This window comes from Thamnophis elegans, chromosome 1, assembly GCF_009769535.1.
Source record: "Thamnophis elegans isolate rThaEle1 chromosome 1, rThaEle1.pri, whole genome shotgun sequence".
Lineage (NCBI taxonomy): Eukaryota > Metazoa > Chordata > Lepidosauria > Squamata > Colubridae > Thamnophis > Thamnophis elegans.
In genome coordinates, this window is record NC_045541.1 from 115649189 (window position 1) to 115668858 (window position 19670).

At 35.4% G+C, this 19670-nt stretch overlaps 1 protein-coding gene across 2 annotated transcripts in view; it reads left to right on the forward strand.

Annotated features, from left to right (window-relative positions):
- TTBK2 (tau tubulin kinase 2) overlaps positions 1-19670 on the forward strand; it is a 71646-nt gene that overhangs the window by 29581 nt on the left and 22395 nt on the right. For both annotated transcript variants that reach the window (XM_032228931.1, XM_032228939.1), the window contains exons 4-13: positions 2329-2402; positions 4629-4769; positions 9413-9517; positions 11923-11988; positions 12980-13072; positions 13227-13352; positions 14172-14329; positions 15690-15903; positions 17036-17247; positions 17956-18523. In XM_032228931.1, the coding sequence (XP_032084822.1) occupies positions 2329-2402; positions 4629-4769; positions 9413-9517; positions 11923-11988; positions 12980-13072; positions 13227-13352; positions 14172-14329; positions 15690-15903; positions 17036-17247; positions 17956-18523 (1757 nt within the window). The remainder of the gene's footprint in view (positions 1-2328; positions 2403-4628; positions 4770-9412; positions 9518-11922; positions 11989-12979; positions 13073-13226; positions 13353-14171; positions 14330-15689; positions 15904-17035; positions 17248-17955; positions 18524-19670) is intronic.

Below are 19670 nucleotides of genomic sequence, written 5' to 3' on the forward strand. Positions count from 1 at the left end.
TAAAATGTACCGTTCCCTACAGTCATGTGATTGTGATCTCAGTAATTGGCAACCTGTTTGAACTTATGATCGGTTGCCAAGTGTCCTGCAATCATGTGACAAAGTCAGTGGGGAAGCTGGCAGGGTACGTTACAAGCTCCTACCTCCTGCTGCAGGTTTTTCCTTCCCCTCCATGCACATTCAAAATCTAGCCAGGATGACAGGTTTATTAATTTTAACATAATTAGATTATAGATATGGTTTATGCTGCGTACTGTACTCTTGAAGAATGTCTATGGATATTCTCAGTCATCCAGGACACGATTGTCCCAAAGATGCTTTTTCAAGAGGCAACTACCAAAACACCTTTGGTACTCTTTAAGAATATTAAAAATCTAATTGATCCAAAAGCAGCATCCTAATTATTAATGGGTGGTATATACAAACATGTGATATCTTAATTAGAGTAGGTATGCTGGTTTCCTGTTTAAAATCCTAGTAATCTTTAAACTTCTTAATATTTTAGGATCGCGATTAGAGTCTTTTGCTTTTTCCCATTCTAGCCTGTTGACATCATCTTTGGAATCCTTTCTGTATGACTCAATAACCTCTGAAATCTATTTGCCCATGATTAGAAAGATGGTCTTTTGAGGGCCTAGATCAAAACTCTGAAACCTCTTCTCTTGGTAAAGACTTTCCTTTTAGGGAGGCCTTTAGTGTGTAATCTCATCTGGTGGCTTTTTAAAAAAAAGTATCTCAAGACTTAAGTATTTTTTAAACAATTGTTATTTGTTGATGTTTTAATAGTTATAAATAGGAACTACCTAGAAATCTATGGAGGATAAAGAAAATGAAAATATTTTAAGTAAGAACAAGCTGCTTAATATAGAAGCCCAAACAATAGATCGGAAATTATCTTAAGAGCAACAATGAATAAATTGTCTTCCATATCTTAGTCTGTTTGCCACTGCTGAATTCTTTTTCCTTAGCAATTTTTGCATAACTTTGTTTGGTGGGGCACTGAGGAGGCCCTGTAAATAGTAGTAGTAGTTTTGGGTAGGAATATACAGAGAAATGTATCTTCCAGGTAGCCCAGACCTCAGGCATTTAAAAAGTTAAAGATTAAGGTGTTTGACCAGTAGCCAATCAAATGGATAGCATACAGTATATACAGTTAAAATATTACTTTTTTAGTCTTTCAAACATATTCAGAAACAATTGCAGTTTTTGAACAATTTGTAAAAGCTCTTCTGCATATAATACATTGCCATTTTCAAATAACAAAAAGTTATTTGAACATGGGTATTTTTGAACAGATTGTAATCACGGTGACTTACTCTCTAGTCACCTCAAGAATGGGATACTGCAACACACACAACTTGGGCCTGCCCTTGAAAAACTACTTGGAAGCTACTGCTGGTCTAGATTGCATCAGCACAGGCAGTAATGGATATGACATGGTATGCCTGTGTGACACCACTTCCTCTGCAAGTTGCAGTGGTTACCAGTTGAATTCTGGTACAGTTCAAGGTCCGGCTACTATCTATAAAGCCCTTCATGGCATATGGCCTGATTATTTGAGTGCTGTTACTTCTGATCCAGCAGAATGAATATTTTTCAAGTCCCTTCAATTGAATAATGCCATCTAGTAAGAACCCAGGGGCATATCTTCTATGCCATCCTTTGGAACAGGATCCCCTCAGAGATCTGTATGGCTCCCCCCTTGATGGCGTTCCAAAAGACATTGAAAACCTGATTATTTTCCTAGGAGGTAGGGCAGTTGGTGAGGATATGTGCTGTTTTTTATGGTTTTCTGAACACATGGCATTTGTTCTATTATAATTCTGCCTTTTTATAAAGTAAAGTACCCAGAGATTTGGGCATTTTTTAAACCTATGTAATAAAAAACCGAATTTCCCGCAGCTTCCTCATCAATTATATAAGTGTCACTTTGTAGCCTCACATAGAAATAAAAATATAAATTTAGACAGCTTTAACAGATAGAGATTAATCTTAGGTCTGATAGTTTATCCTGTAGATTTGAAGTTTCTTGAAATGGTAAGACATGACATTAAGGATTGAGGTTAAAGGTAGAAATGAAAACTAGAGAGAGCATTTTTTGTAAGAAAGAGATTCCCCTGATTTTGGGGATGTTATCCTTAATAGTCCAGATTATACAGGGCGTCAAATCTTCCTTTCATTCTCTCTCTCTTTAAAATAATAATAATCTTTCTGAAAGATTGGTAAAGAACAAATATGCTATTGTTGGTAAAGAACAAATACGCTATTAAATCTCTGGATTTAAGCTGGTGCAAAAAAATGAACAAATATAAAATGTTTTCTTTTCAGGGAAAGATCATATTTGTCGATTTGTAGGCTGTGGAAGGAATGACAGATTTAATTATGTGGTCATGCAATTGCAGGTGAGTTTTTTACTTTTATAACTGTGTAAATTGTTAATCATTCACTATGGTTTGTCTTCCTGCATATAAAAAGTTTTTCTATTTAAGTGAGAGAGGCTGCAAATGAAATCTCAGATATATACCTAATATGCCTGATTTACTGTAAGATTATTCAGTTTAAATACGTTTGCATTCTTTACTTTATTGCTGAAAATATGTATTTGTGAACTGATTGTATATTATTATGCATTTTCATTATATTTTAGCCTCATGAGTTTTATTAATTATAAAGGAATAAACCAGTAATTTGGTTAACTGTGGAATTATATACTCTTCAGAAGTTGAGAAGCTTTAATCCATTTATCTAAAGTTTGAATAGATTCACTTAACAACCAAGTTAGTAACATTATCAACTCCAGTGATTTATTTAACAATTGTGGCTAGAAAGGTTGTAAAATGGGGAAAAACTCACTTAACAAATGTCTCACTTAACAACAAATTTTGGGCTCAATTGAGATCGAAAGTGGAGCGCTACTTGTATTTTTATTAAGAAAACCCCATAGAGAGAAAATATCAAATGATGATGATATAATATCAGATAATGAGTTCATTGTAATTGTTGACTGGAATACCAAAGTTGAAAATATTAAGAAGAATAATGTAGTCATCAAACAAATCAACCTAGACTCCACTTCAGGGGCATGGAAGACTTAAAAGAACAATTAGGGACGTGCCATGGAAAAACAAATCTATCCATATGATCCTTCACATTTGATGGCACATAATCAAATCACTTCCTAAGCTCTTCACTTAAGTTCTCCATTGATCTAACACAAGGATAGAGATCCTGTTTGGACTTTGAAATTTTGAGAATATGCCATGGGTGCTTTCAGGCTGTCATGAATGGTTTTTAGAAAGTAATGATTGCCATGGTAGATGTAGGCAATCACAAATACGCATTTATAATAAACTAGTGAGGAATTTCCTGCCACGATATCTAAATCCCTTTAAATTGTGTTTACAACCTCTGCTTGTTCTGTCTTTAAAAACAATTTCCTCTTGCAGGGACTAAGCCAAACCAAAATACCAAGTTACATCTACTTTTATTAGACTATATTTCTAAGAGAATTTGCTTTATAGCGATGTTGTTGTTCTTTTACTATTACTTGTAGTTGACGAAGAGAACATACAGATTACATTAGCCAATGTTTTTACATATATTTTAAAAATCAGTAGTAAAATCCACTGGGAATGCTTTTTTTGACACTATATTCTAAAAAATGTAGCCTGTAGCAGCTGAGTAATTAAATAATTAAATAAAACAAAACAGACCTATGAAATGTTCAATTAAAATGAGCTTCTGTAACTTATTTTATTTGTTCATGGGCAGAGAAAAGATAGGTCATTTCACTGATACCAAAATGGGAACCATTTTGATACTAAGTAAATTTCCCTGGAAAGGCATCTATACTTGAATGCAAAAGTTTGTGACTGCAAGTGAACAGCAGTGACTTAAGTTATTTTAAGTTATTCAGAGGCAGTTGAATACAACACTTTTCTCTAAATTTGAAATGAATGTATACTTACTTATACACAGTCAGTGAAGAAACTAGGCTGAAAAGAAGTTGAAGATTTCAGCAAGACAAACATTTGAAATACACCATGCAATCAACAATGAAGCATTAACAGGGAAGAAAGTAAATGGTGGAATGACTTACACAATTCTCAGACTGGAATATATTAAAAATCTGTAGAGAAATCTCAAACTTGTAGTGAATACAAGATGTTCTAAATACATTTCTGAGGTAGAAGTTTTTATAAGGTAAAAAAAAATCCAAAACCATGAATATAGAGGGAACATTGGAAGCTGCTATTTCTACCAAAGATCATGTTACAAAGTGCTGACTGAATGGGAGTTCAAATGTTCCATATTTTGTTTTCTAATTTTGAATCTGCAAATCTCATGTTTTAGTCCTAAATTATTTAACAGAAAGATATTGAAGGCAGAACAGGAAGAGGACTTCTCATGTTTTAGAAAGACTTTAAAATAGTGTACAAGAAAGAGCAAGCAAAATATATACTTGTTGCCTAAAATCATTTGATATTTTAACTATTGAAATGCTGTCCTTCTTACATTTGCCAGGAAAAAAAGAATTCTAATATGCAGTCAGTTTACCTGCTAAATGTTGATTACCAAAAGAAGATGAGGAAAAAAATTCTGGATGTTAGTGTTTTTGTTTCTTTCAGGGGCGGAATTTGGCAGATTTGCGTCGAAGCCAAACTAGAGGGACTTTCACAATTAGTACGACATTGCGTCTTGGGAAGCAAATTCTGGAATCTATTGAGAGCATTCATTTGGTGGGATTTTTACACAGAGATATTAAACCAGTAAGTTTCTCCATATATCAAAACCAAGAATTTACCTAAGTTGCAATGTTTACATAGCACAGCAGTTTTATTAGATCTAAATAAATCTGATCTGAAATTACAAAGATATCTGCCCCTATTTTAAAAACTAGTATTTAATGTTTATCAGTTTATCAATGTTATCACTTTTCAGTTAACATTATTTTAACATCTGTAATTATTTCATCTAATAATTTGTATGAGTCTAAAAACATGTTCTTAATATAAAAAAGCTAAAGATGATTGCCCCAACTACAGAGACTATATTACACTTTTCTTTCAGTGAAGTCAGCAAATTCTGCAGAGGATGTCTCACTCCCACTTGATTCAGGGACAGGGCCAGAAATTATTTCTCACATACCTTCCTGTATAAAGAGATATCACCTCTCCCACATTTGACCTTGTCTTACCCTGAAGAGCGTGCAAGCTCATTGATTCTTCAAAGTACTTTCCCATTCTAGAGATCTTCCATTATTTTTAGCTCCATTCTTTTCATTCTTTTCTCTTACTAAACACCTGATAACATGATAAACAAACTCATAAAACAGTGTCTCTTGATTGGCTGGTCTCTATATAGGTATCAACTTGTTCTCTTCCCAGAGATGCCAGCTAACACTGCAGCTGTGGAATCACTGGTCATAAAATCTACAACAACAGGAGGGTCTGTTACCACTCCTCCAGGGAGCCAGATCACCCTTGTACAAAAGATGATTGAAGCTTACAGAGTGATTTGTCCCATTTACTGAGGGAGCAGCTCTCTCAACCCCTGCTGTCTCTGCTGAGTCTGCCAGGTAACATTTCTGAAGCTCCCATGGCCTTCTGCTCCCTGAAGATTGTCAGAGGCCAAATTAACCTCTCTGGATTATGCCCCATGCTAATGACCACTCACCCCTCTGGAAAGCCCATTTTGTGATTCCCAACTGGATTGAGCACTGTTCTATTTCCTTTCCTCCCCTTTCTCCTTTGAAACAACATCTGCGGACCCTTACCCAGAAGTCAGTGCCTAGACTTTTATCACAAGGAGCAGAGCTGGACCATCAAGGGAAAAATGGCCAGCCAGTCTCACTTGCTTTTGCACATGAATCAGAGAATTCCCTGCAGGACAAGTCAGATACAAACGAAGAGAGCTATCCCTGGAATAGGAAGATGCCCAGGCAGTCTCCAAATCTACCAGGCCTTTAAAAAACAGACTTCCACAGCTTCTCAAAAAAGTCTGCAAGTTCCAGATCTCAACAAACCAGAATACTCTGGCATCACAGAATCCAGTGAGTCTATGAGCAACAGAGACGTTCCCTGTAGCTAGTAAATCTATCTCAACAAAGTCTTTAAGGGAGAAGGGGAGAGGCCATGATGAATGGCTCCTTTCTGTCTGCTGAACTCTGTCCTAGATCTGTTCAACCTCTGCACTACTTACCTTCATGAGAACGTAGAAATTAAAGATGGGGAAGGTACCTGCAAACCACCAAGGACAGGAAAATAGAGATCTGCAGCGCAGAAAACAGCCTTAGCCACAATACACTCCCTTAATATTTGGACCAGACAACTAATGGTTCAACTGTCTATCCCCTAAAGAGCATAGTTAGGGATGAACAAATCTGCTGTTATGGTGGGTGTTGATCAGAACAATGCCCGGTTTACAATCAGAGGCATGGCAGCTAACATGGTCACCAGAACATAGGATCATTTTGGATTTAGAGTCTAATATTGGGCCAATTCAAGGGAGAAAACCTATATGGAGAGACATAAGACCAAAAGAAAGTTCTGGTCTTGAAGCCCATGAATTATCTTTGCAGCATATTATTATGATCTTGTCTGAATCTTCTGAGTTAGAAGAACAACAGTCTAATGGATTGACAATTTGAAGAGGCAGGAGGCAGCCATTCAAGAAACACCCTGAGAAGATTCTGATACAGATAATGAGAGGCTAGATGGCAGAATCTGAGAACATGCCAACAGTTAGGAAGGGCTGAGCAAAGGTAACCTGGTGGTGTATAAGAGCAAGGCATTTTGTACCAGTGTAAGACCCTCCCATTTGTCCTGTTGTGCTCTTGGATGGTATTCATGTACAAAATGATATTTGTAGCCTATCTCAGATCCTGGGGTATACACATATTCTCTTATTTAAATGATATGTTCATCTAATTCCTATTGAACAGGGAAGAAAGGACATTAAGATCATAGAGCAGATCCTTGAGAACCTAATCATTTTAATCAATGAAAATAAGAACATCTTTCTAATAGTACCATCTCTGTGCCATTCTGGACACAGAAAGAGACCTTATCTAGTAAAAACAGATAGTTCAACAGGCTTCATGATTCTTGGCAGCCTTCAGGCCAGATGGTCAGTACCGTGGCTAGATTCCCTTCCTTTCCTGAATTGAATATCCATAAGATGTCTGAAGTGCCAAGATCTGAAGGTGAATCAAATTGTGGCGTTTCTATTCAGGAGAAGTAACATACGTTTCTCCCTACAGGTCAGCTGATCATAATCATCAGTGTTAGGGAACAGGGTGCAAATCTATAACCCTATACAGAGAAAAGCCTAAGACAGCACAAACTTTTTGGGCTGTATGCAATATGAGATCTGTGAGCAAGGTCCTGAAATACCAATATTTCTTTATGATACGGCTAAACATTATCTTTTTGTACCAAGACACAATTTCATGACTAAGATTGTAAATTGTTATTTTACTAGGCAGGGGGTTATCCTCTCTTTTGTCGCAATTCTAAGACCCTATTATAGAAAGTTTGGCACAAAGCACATGACAACAGAGCCATTAGGGCAGGGGTCCCCAACCCCTGGTCTGCGACACTGAGTGGCTTTGGGTGTATAGAGCTGCAGCTTCTGGGACCTTAACATCTTTAGTTTTGCATGGGATCACTCTGCCCCAGACAGAACCATTGTGCAACTGGGGGATGTCCTGCATTGTTTGATGAGCAGATGGCAGTTGTGGCTAGAAGAGTCTTTGTGCAACTTCGTGTTGTGTGCCAGCTGTGGCAGTTCATGGATCAGGAGCTCCTATGCTCAATCACTCAAGTTCTGGTCATCTCACAATCGGACTATTGCAATGTGCTGATGGATAAGCCGGCCAAGAGTCAGGACATGAACTTTCATCATCAAGAAGTGCTCAAGGACAGCTGGACACTTTCTCAAATTGTCCTCTAAGTTATAGCTATATCCTTGACAAGACTGATGCTGGTCAAAGTCCAACAGTTTTAAGTTATAAAATGGAAATTAAAAAAGGAGCTCTGCGTGTAAGCAGGAACAACTATGTTGGGGGTGTGCATGTAGAGCCTTTCCATGGTATAGATTGCCAGTTCGTTTACTGCTGTTTTGCCTGCTGCTTCTCTTACTATCTTTTCTTCATTGAAAATCTTTCTGAAAAAGCTCTAAGGCAACTTTTCATAATTCTAATTACTAATTTAGATAACTTATCTGCTTTCATTGGAGCAGTTGGAGAGATCATGTTGATGTATATCTCTAATTAGCTGTGATGGAACTGAGAAATTTAAGAGGGGGACAATTGTATTCAAGCTTTGATTTAGTCTATATTAAAACTCTTGTTCCTGCACCTCTTAACTGGGTGAAGTGATGCATCATAGGGTAACTATTTTAAACCAAGATACCTCAAATGGGCTAACTTTGAGAATGTGTCCAAAATCTAGGACTCAAGACTCCTATGGAATTGAAATTTGGCAAATTTTATAAATCATTTTATGACAAACATGTCATAAAACATTTTATGACATAATAGAAATGTGGTAAAACATTTTCTGTGTGGATTGTTGACTGTGCTGTTCAGCATGTGCTATTGTCAAGGCAAATACATCTCTGAATGTCTTTCAACTTTTCCAATGAAAGCAGAACATTAGACGTTCTGTAATTGTTGAAGGCATTAAGGAATCTGCTAAGGAAATATCTCTTGAAGCATGACCCAGCTGGTCATGGGTTTCTAATAAATCTATGAAATTATTGTACTATGTATATCGCTTCCCTCTCTGCTGATTGCTCTATTGGGAACAAAGATTTTGAGAGAAGAGAAAAACTTCTCTATGATCCCTCCAAAGATATATGGTAGGTTATCATAGCTCTCCTTTATTTTCAACCTTTCTAAAAAAGTTATTCTACTTAATGATTTCTGGCTTGTCATTTTGAAACTGGAAAAGGAGATATCTCCTCCCACTGAAGTAACTGAAAATTATTTCTAGCCTTTGTCTTGGATCCCATGGGGATCCCATGGGGGATAGATAAATGTTGTAACCCTTTCTTTCAATAGATCATTCTCACTTTTCTCAAGCTGGGAGGAAATTCTAGATTTAATATTACACAATTTTCTCTGTATAATAGAGGATTAACTGTTTTTTCTAATCAGTGATCTCGGCTGCATACTTTCCTTCTAACAACAATAGAATTGTGGTATTGGAATACTTGCATTTTTAAAAAAACCATATTTTCAGCTGAGCATATGCATCATATTAATACAGAAGCAACAATAATAATTTGTGATTTAAAAATCCAATCAATTCACCTATTGTTTTTCTAAATAGTTACAATGAAATATATGAAATGAAAGCTGATGTTATATTGTTTCATCTCTACATTATAAACTTTTTTTTCTTTTTAGTCTAATTTTGCTATGGGACGCTTTCCTAGTACTTGGAGGAAGTGTTATATGCTGGATTTTGGCTTGGCACGGCAGTTTACAAACTCATGTGGGGATGTCAGACCAGTAAGAAATTTTAATCAAAGTTTCAAAATAAATAATATCTAATTCAATGTGATAATGTGACTAACAATGTGTATTATTTAATGAATACATTTTTCAGGATGGTTTTGAAAAAATCAAGTTTATAGTGTATAATTTTGACAGTACTGTAAAAAAAAGTAACCATATTCTAATTTCATCCTGAAATATTGTCAAACCTTAGCTTCTGAATACTATGTTTAGAAGGAGAAACAGATTTCACATGATAAATACAAATACATGTATTTTTATTACATGGGATTTTAAAGCAAAATTGGTACGGATCTTACAAGGTTCTGGCATTAATTTCAGTTTGTGGATATCAAGGAAATGGATAGGGTTCTTTGCAGTATGAGGTTAGCCACATATGATCTGACTATCTGCTCTGCCTAGTTCTTTTGGACGGTTGGAGTATGTTGCTTTTTAAAATTTAATACAAGTATTAATTCCAGTTATGAATTGAAAAGTTGATGCAACTCAAGATTTGCTATATAAGATTATACAGTATTACTGTTTTGTTAATATATAGGGTTATCAATAATTAAAGTTTTTAAAGAAGTGTTAATAATAGTGTTCCTAATATAGTATTCTTAAATATTTTTTTTAAAAAATATTAAAATTGCCCACAGTGAGCCTCCATCAGTTCTGGCTCCCATCCATTAAGGTTTTGTGGGTGGAAGTATCACACAGTTTGAAAAAAAATTGCCAGCCTGTTCTGGAGTCTGTGATTCAATGGATGCTCAGCTGGAAGCCCACTTTACGTCTTAAGATGTTAAGTTGAGCTGTGTTGACGCAGTGGTTAGAATCCAGTATTGCAGGCTACTTCTGCTGATTGCCAGTTGCCAGCAGTTCAGCAGTTCGAATCTCACTGGCTCAAGGTTGACTTAGCATTCCATCCTTCCAAGGTCAGTAAAACGAGTACCCAGATTGTTGGGGGCAATAGGCTGACACTGTAAACTGCTTAAATAGGACTGTAAAGCACTGTGAAGTGGTATATAGGTCTTAAGTGCTGTTGCTATTAGAAACATGTAATATCAGATTATCAGAGTATCAGATTTTGTCTGCCAAATCTTCAAGCAATTATAGCAAGCTTTTGATTAGAATTAACAATATAGACATAATTTTGCAATATTGTGCTTTTATTTTATTTACATTTGTAACTCTGGAAATTTTGATGTGTATTGTGTGTACTTTTCAAACATAAGCAAACTGCTCAATGTAACCCTGGTTAAAAGTGTGATTGGTGGCTGTAGCTGGCAAAACTGCCAGCGCAAAACTTTTATTTTCAGAATTGATAAATATTGTATTCCAGTGTTTATCAACCTTGAGACCAGCTCTGAGATGTATGGGTTTCAACTCCCAGAATTCCTAACCTTGGAAGTTGAAGTCCATATTGTAAAAATGTCTAGGTTGAGAAACACTTTTGTATACCATTGTGTAGGCCTAAATTTGACCTCTTATGCATGCCCATTTGGATTCATTTTGCCAGGGTCATTTTAGTTTTGGAGCTCCATCTCCCAGAACTCCTCAGTAAACATAGAACCCCCCTGGAATTGGCAGATAGGGAGAGGCCACCTAGGAGCTATTCTCTTGAGGGTTTTTGTCACCTCTGTATCAGACACTCAACTTGTTGATCTCCTGGTAATAGATTTGATACACAAGATGCCATAATGCTTGACTTTGCCGTGTAAAAAAAGAAAAATGGCAAAACATTAAAGTAACATCTGATTAAGTAAATTTTTTTGTAAGTTGCTTAAAATGTGATCAAGATATGTATGTTTGTCTTCTTAAATCCAACTTATATTAGAGGTAGTTGTTCACTGATTGCTTAGCAACTCTTCAAAGTTATACCAATTTGAAAAGGAGACTTAAAACCAAAATTAAAGTTCTGATGGTCGTATGACTGGACTTTGGGCAATCGGCAACATGAATGCATTTATTGCCTTTTGCAGTGTACCATGTTCATCTGTGTTTTACGGTGGTTTTGCTAAAAATGGCACTTCCGAGTTTTGACAAATCCATGCCTACAATGAACCATTAGTTCCGTTAATGATTGTGGTGTTTGCTTAATGACCACAGCATTCATTTAACGACCACCATAGGTGCTTTACAAATGCTGTGTTCACTTAACATATGCCACAAAAAAGGTGGTAACATTTTACAATCATTACAACATATAATTGTAATGGGCAGGCTCCAATATGGTCGTATGTTAAGGACTATCTTGTAGCAGAATCATTACAGTATGTTAAAGAAGTGCATTATCAGCAGAGGGAAAACTCCAAAGAAGATCAAAATTGTTTGTATCAGCTTCTTTATAAATTGTTGATATTTACGGACTTACTCTGGAAAATGGACTCTTGTTTTTCTTTCCCTTCTTACATTAATAGCCCCGAGCTGTTGCCGGTTTTAGAGGTACTGTGCGGTATGCATCAGTCAATGCTCACAGAAATAGAGTGAGTATGACCATTTACATTAAGCTGAATATTTAAAACTGAAAATTATGCATCAAGTGTCTGTCATAATTCCTCCCTTTTCTGTATTTTTAAGGATGCTATATAAAAACTGAAACATAACTGACATGTCCTGAACTTGTCTGACTATTGCCATATTTTATGCTGAAGTCCATAGTTCATTAACATGTTTAGATGGATCTTTGCTGGTTAAGGGTGCATAACCTGAATATATTTTGCAATGTGTGTTTGTGTGTTTATAAATAAATACATACATTAAAATTAAAAATAAATTTAAAATATAAAAAAGAGATTGGTCAGGATACTCTGAACTCAGCATCAGTGTTGGGAAATATACTGGAGATCCAGTAGAGCAGTGATAATCATCCTATGGTGCGTGGATCCCTGGGGGGCCATGATGTGATCACAGGGGAGCCATGAAGGCTTGCATAAATGTTATTATTTAAATCTTAAGCCTTGGGGGGTCTGTGGTCATGATCCATGGCCAAAAAAGGTATTTAAAGGGGAACCTGAAATCTACAAAATTTCTTCTAGTACCTCCATTGTACCAATGTCTCAATACTATCTGGGTCTAAGCAGATGGGATTAACAATTCAATCTATCAGTTGTGAGGTACATGATTCTGATCCAGTCTCATTTCAATTAGATCAGGCTTTTCTTTTCTTTCATTTCCTGATCCATCGTCCTGTACTGAAAGAAATAAAGAGAATAAATAAAAATAGAATAAATAAAAAGAAATCAAAGAACCACAGAGATAACTATCTTGTTTTTCTTCTCAGACCTGATGAATTCCCTCTGCATAGCTTGTTACTATTATTGGAGTGGCATTAAAATTTTATTTATGTGTATCATTAGTCACATATTCAAATAAGCAATATTTCTGTCAATACAGTTTGGTGTTTTGACATTGGATTATATTAGATAGAAGTGCAAAATACAGAAGATCAACATGCAGTTTTTTTTTTTTCTATAGGAAATGGGCCGTCATGATGATCTTTGGTCTTTGTTTTACATGTTGGTGGAGTTCGTTGTTGGACAACTGCCCTGGAGGAAAATTAAAGACAAGGTTTGTTCAGAAATATAGCAATTGAGATATCTTGAGGATATATAGTGAGATTTAATTTAAGATATCTGATAATTTGTTATTTAATAGCATACATGATAAGTTATTTTGATTAGAATTTCACATGGTGAATGACTTAATCCTTGTCTGCTTCCAGGAGCAAGTAGGGTCTATAAAAGAGAGGTATGATCACCGTCTGATGCTGAAACATCTTCCTCAAGAGTTTAACATCTTTCTAGACCACATTTCTTCTTTAGACTATTTTACTAAACCTGACTACCAGGTATGACTTCTGTGCTATGACTTGCAAATCTTCTTTCCTTCCTTTCCTTTAGTTATATTGATTGTGTAAGCCTTCATTGCTTGCTTTGAGGATTTTATATGTTCCAATCTACATTTTGTTAAAACCATGTTAAATTCATGTTATATTAAAAGTGTATTCCTTGTTGGCTATATTTTAACTTGAATATTGGCTTTCTATTTTTATATTTCTATTTAATTAGTTTCAATTTTTATATTTCTATTTAATATTTTAATCTTTTTTTTGTTTTGAGAGGTTTTCCACCTCAAAATCATAGTATAAATCTATAATCAATAATCCAGACAAAATGTATATTATCAGAAGTAAATCTGAACTGTAACAAAGTGAGTTGCTTTCCTAGTATTTGGTTGCTGTCTTACATGTCATTGGACTTGGCTGCCAGTTGAAGCAGATATATAGACAGATAGAGGGTGAAAGGGGGTGAAAATAGTAGCACATAACAATTTTCTTATAAATTCAGTTTAGGTTATTTTTATCTTGGAGGAAAATTATTTTAAGATCCTGTTATATTCGTGATGTTCACAGGATATTTAAATCTCCTATCCTTCTCCTATTATCTGGACAACGCTAGAATTCTTACAAGCAGTGTCAAGAAATTTATAGATGAAACTATGTGTTATTTAGAAGAAGAAGAATAATATTTAATGTTATCTGATAATAAATATTCTATGACGATTGGGTATAAAGGTCTGCTTTCAGACAATGTCAGAACAGAATTTTCAAAAAGTTGTTTGAAGAAATAATTGACACTAAATATAATTCCTTTCTTTGTTTTTATAGCTTCTCACGTCCGTTTTTGATAACAGTATGAAGAATTTTGGGGTGACAGAGAGTGATCTGTTTGACTGGGAAAAAAGTGGGGCTGATGGTTCTCTCACTACTACCACCACTTCCACTACTCCTCAACTGCATACTCGACTGACCCCAGCTGCTATGGGGTATTTGGATCATTTCTTTGGGTGTTAGATGAATTAGTATTTCAAGTTATCAGTGCTTCTTCATGGATGATAGGATTGCAATTATTATGAAAATAGAATGATACTCCTTCATAATAAGAATCTTAACCACTTAATATAATATTATCAATCTCATGTAAGATCAAGCATCTAAGATTAAGTTCATGCATCTCATATTAATTGATGGATCCAGATTCAATATTCTGTGTCAGATATTTAGAATGGTGTCTTCTAATAACTTGCATTTGGTCACTGACTAATAAGATGATACATGACTATCAATATCTTTTGGAAGAGAAGGGTCATTCCCAAATTGCTATCTTTCAGAGATGTCAGGAAATATTCATTCATAACATAGCCAGGTTGAAAACAGTTCAGATGGCATGATGTAATTGGGAAGAAATTCAAAACAAGCAATCTTTATTACATAATTAATTCTAATGGTTATTACTTGGTGGGGGAAGCTAGAGGCAAAAGTGATGGAATAATATCATCACTTCTGTTCCTTACCCTAATGGGGTAGGATGCTGGCTGTAAATTATGATATCTTCATAAACAACTGGAAACCTGAAAATTAGGGAAGATTGTTTAGCATTACTGAAGCTACTACGGAATTTCTAAATTTCAAGATGCATTTAAAATGTTACTTTCTACAATCTTTCTAATTTTTTTGGTTCAATTAAAATGAATGTCTATTTTTCTCCAAATTAGTATTTAAAAAAGTCACGTAGTATTGACGTTCTAATAAACAAAGAGACAACGCAGGTGAAGTGATAGGCAAGATAGTATCAAAACTAGATCTCTGAGGTCTTTAGAAGCTTGCAGTTTTCATTAAAATATAACTCAAAAATTGTGGAAAGCATTATCTAATGCATGTTTGCAAGACCTATAGATTCTAGAATATTATTGATATAATATTGTCCACAGCACTAGATTAGAAGTATTTATGTTTGCATGTTCCTACTATTGAAATTATATCTGCTGCCATATAGGATGACATCTAATTAAAGACATTATGGGTTTTTTTTAATCAGTTGATCTTCTATACAATTCTGCATATGCATAACTAAATTGTTCTTGAGATTTCTGTATGTCTGACTGTAGGTGTGCATGAATATAGATTGCTTGGAGATGTTTAATACCTTGTATTAAACATTATGAATTCCTTGCAGACAGAATTAATGCTTTCCTTATGAAGCCAATCCTTCCTCTTTTAGAAGAAGATGAGTAAGAGCCATAACTCTGCATCCTGTCATCTAATGCAGAGAGGACAATATTGTCAGTTTAGGAAAAAAAAAAACTGGGACATCTTTAGGATTAATTTTCACTTTTTTATACGTAGAATTGCCAATGCTACGCCAATACCAGGAGATTTATTACGAGAGAATACAGATGAAGTATTTCCCGATGAACAACTCAGTGATGGTGAGAATGGTATCCCTATTGGAATCTCACCAGAAAAGTTACCAGAGTCCCCCGGACATCGTCTTCAGGAAAAGGATGTGTGGGAAGAAATGGATGCTAACAGGAAAAAGATTAAATTGGGCATACATAAAGTAAGTGTTGCAGTTCAATAAATGATAGTGTTTACTTTTTCTCATGTTAACATGTAACTATACATCTTTTGTAGTAGTGATTAATCAGGTATCCATAGAAAATGAATAAACACAGTATGATGAACAAAAACATTTAATTTGTCCCAATTGTGAGATAGATAGATAGAGATAGAGAGATAGAAAGGTTTCATTTTTACTTGTTAATAGTGCTGCTGATAGTATATAGAATAATATTGGTCTGTTTCTAAAATTTCTTAAGACAATGAAATGGCTTTGTCTTCGTGTATTACTAATAGTCTTGGTCCATTCTCCATATTGTTTATAGTGCTAATCAGAATATTTGGTTAAGAATTTTAATATCAATGCATATCTCACTAGAAATACAGATAATGCTCAACTAATGCCTAGTAACTAGCACCCAAACCAGAGGTGGGTTGCTTCCGGTTTAGCTCAATTTGGCTGAAATAGTAGTAGTGGCGGGAGGCTTGGCCCACCTGCCTGGATGATTCTGCGCATTTGCAGAAGCGTTGCACGCACGGGCGAGCACAAGTGAACTGGTTAGGAATCCACCACTGACCCAAAGAGATCAAATGTAACATGAGGCAGAGTTGAAACACACACACACACACACACGACTGCTGTACAGTCATGTCTGATTCTCAAAGACTGTGGAGACTGCTGGGAAATGTTCCTGCACTTTTCCTGGCAAGGTATTTCAGGAGTGGTTAACCTTGTCTGTTCCCAGAGCTGAGAGAGAGAGAGACTGGCCCAGGTCACCCAGCTCATAGTAGAATGTTTGAAGAAAGTAGATACAGGAAGGAAACTTAGGAGTAAGAAACTAGGGAGGCTACATGAGCTCATGAAAATTAGGTGAACAGATCTACTGTAGTTAGGTGAGCTAGTGGTTAAACTTGATATAAAATAGTTGTTTATGTTAAATTGTGTTTCTAAAATCTTCAGACAATTTTGCAATAACTTATTTTCAAATAGAGGGAGTGTGCCAGAATTGTTTTTAAAAGCACATTTGGAAATTACTTTATATAAAAATTATCTTACATTCAAGTATTTTGATAAGATTGCGATGTTATCCTTATGTTAAATTATTTTTTTATATTGTGATACTCCTTTATAGGCTACTACAGAAGAAGAAAACAGTCATGGGCCAATGAATGGAATGTTTAATGCACCAAGCCTTGGTTCTCCTATTAGAGTCCGTTCAGAGACCACACAGCCAGATCGGGATGTTCCTCTGGTACGGAAGTTAAGATCAATCCACAGTTTTGAACTGGAGAAGCGCCTGACTTTGGAGTCAAAGCCAGATGCAGACAAATTTCTGGAAATCTGGTAGGTAATGGTTTGTTTTAGGCAGATTTTTCCTTTGCAGCTGTTTGGTTTGGTTTTGTCTATGGGTGAGTATGTATATAATTCTCCACTGTTGTTTAATTAGAATATCTGCACTAACTAATTATAATTACTTATTACTTAGTAATTAATTACTACTTAATTAGTAGTTAGTAATATGCATATATAGATTTACATATAGCTAACATTCATGGCAGTTTCATTCTATTCAAGTGGTAGATAATGAAAATATAGATGATAAGAAATGAAAAAAAGTATTTTGTTGATTTAAAAAGCCAAACTGCCATTCTGCAGTAGGTCGCTGAATGTCCAGAAATAGAAGACATATAAATGACCTCCACAAAAAAGCTGCCAGGCTTTGATCTATCATGTCAGCAATGGACAATCCTAAATAGAATTTGTACCTCACACAGTGTTTGCTGGGACTCTCTGTGTAAATGGGGCATAGTACCCTCCAATCCGCCACCGCTACTGCTGGTTCGCCCAATCCGGGGCGAACCGGCAGAAACCCCCCTCTGTATAGTATATATTTTATTTCCATGGATGACTAGTACCACCTAATTTTTTCTAAAACTTCCAAGTTTTTTGAAAAGATGTTTGTTTATATGATATCCTGTGAATTCTGCTTTATATTGCTCAAATATTACAAATACATTGATATATCATTTTTTTTCTTTTATCATTCCCTAGCATGGAAAAAAAGAAAAGAGATCTTAATAGTGGCAAAGAACCTGTAATTCCAGCTTCTCAGAAAACACGTGCTCCTATAGCTTCTTCCTGTCAGGAACATGTATGGCATTATGATGAAGAGTATCTGCCTGAAGCTTCCAAGCTGGTTTCAGGTCCTTCTCCAGAACAGGGTGATGGTGGTGTTAGCAACGGATACGTCGCTATCAATTTGAATTCCTGCCAGCAGGAGGTAGACTCTAAGGAATGGGTGATTGTTGATAAAGAGCAGGACCTTCAGGATTTCAGAACTAATTGTGCTACAGGGCATAAAACAACTGGAAGTCCTTCTGATGAAGAACCTGAGGTACTCCAGGATTTTGAAGAGTCCCCCCAAGAGGATAAACTTGGATTTCAAACCAAGCATACCCCTGATGGAGTAGTGCTTAATTTGGGCGCTGAATGTTGTGGAATTGCAGTTTCTGAACAGTTTACAGATCAACTAGAACTCCCAGTTGGAATTGCTGGCCATGCTCTTGCTGTCACGCCTACAAGCCTAATGGAGGCACAAGCAGAAGGGGCTCTTACTCCAGTAAGTAAACTAACATCCAGAGTCTGTTGTGGTTAAGGCAAATTAAGAAATTGCTGACTGAAAACATGGCATTTGGATTACAATCAAAGCACTGTTAAGAGATGATAATCTGCTTTAGTTCTTTCAAAAGAGGGTGAAAATGTTCGTAGCATTTTTATATTTTTCAAATACTGTGCTAAAAACAAATTTTTGCAATCCCCGTAACTCTTGCAACTGATTTTATTATTGTATACACCATTAAATATTTTAACAGAAATATCACGATACCAGAATAGCACAATAACTATGATATTTGAACAATTAATTATTTGCATAGAGCATTCTTATAGAGTATTTTTTAAAATATGAATTATAGCCCAAAAGGAGGTAATGATTATTTCAGAAATAAAGAAAACTGATAGAATGTACATACTGGGCTTACTCCATTTTAAGTCTTTATTTTCAGATGCTAATAACTGCTATTAAATATATTACTTTAATATATTCTAAAAAAAGTTAACTCTTATATGTAAAGGTATAAATTGGCTTTGCTGCCTGATATCTGAAACTATTGTATTCGCCTGAAAATGTATACGCCAAGAATCAGTCACTACAAATATCTTCCATCTTCTGGGCCATGTTATTTGAACATCTTAACATTTTGTTTTAGATTTCCAAGAGAATGGTTCTGTCTTCTTCTTTGGCCAACATCATGGCCATTCCTGTACCAAGATTTTTTTTGCAGTTTTTCTTCTTTACTATTTTTGTTCAATATAGCACATGCTTAAATACAACATATACTTAGAGTACATAGTATATATCTATGTAGAGTCTCAACCATCCAAGTTATGCTTGACCCATACGTGCTTTTCCAAAAGGCAATTGGATTTTCTTGGATTTTTTTTCTTTGAAAATGTTTCACTTATCATTCAAGAAGTTTCTTCAGTTCTGACTGATTGGTGGGGAATGGAAGGATTTATGATAAACCTTTCAAAGAAAAAAACAAGAAAGTCCAGGTGCCTTTTGGAAAAGCACCTTTGGGAGTACATGGTATACTTTTTTCATTCAAAAAAAGAATAGCAATGACTGAAAGTGATATTACTGAACGTATTACTGTACTGTCAGTTCCATACTTTCTGGTTAGATCTGCCCTGTAATTTTGCCCTTG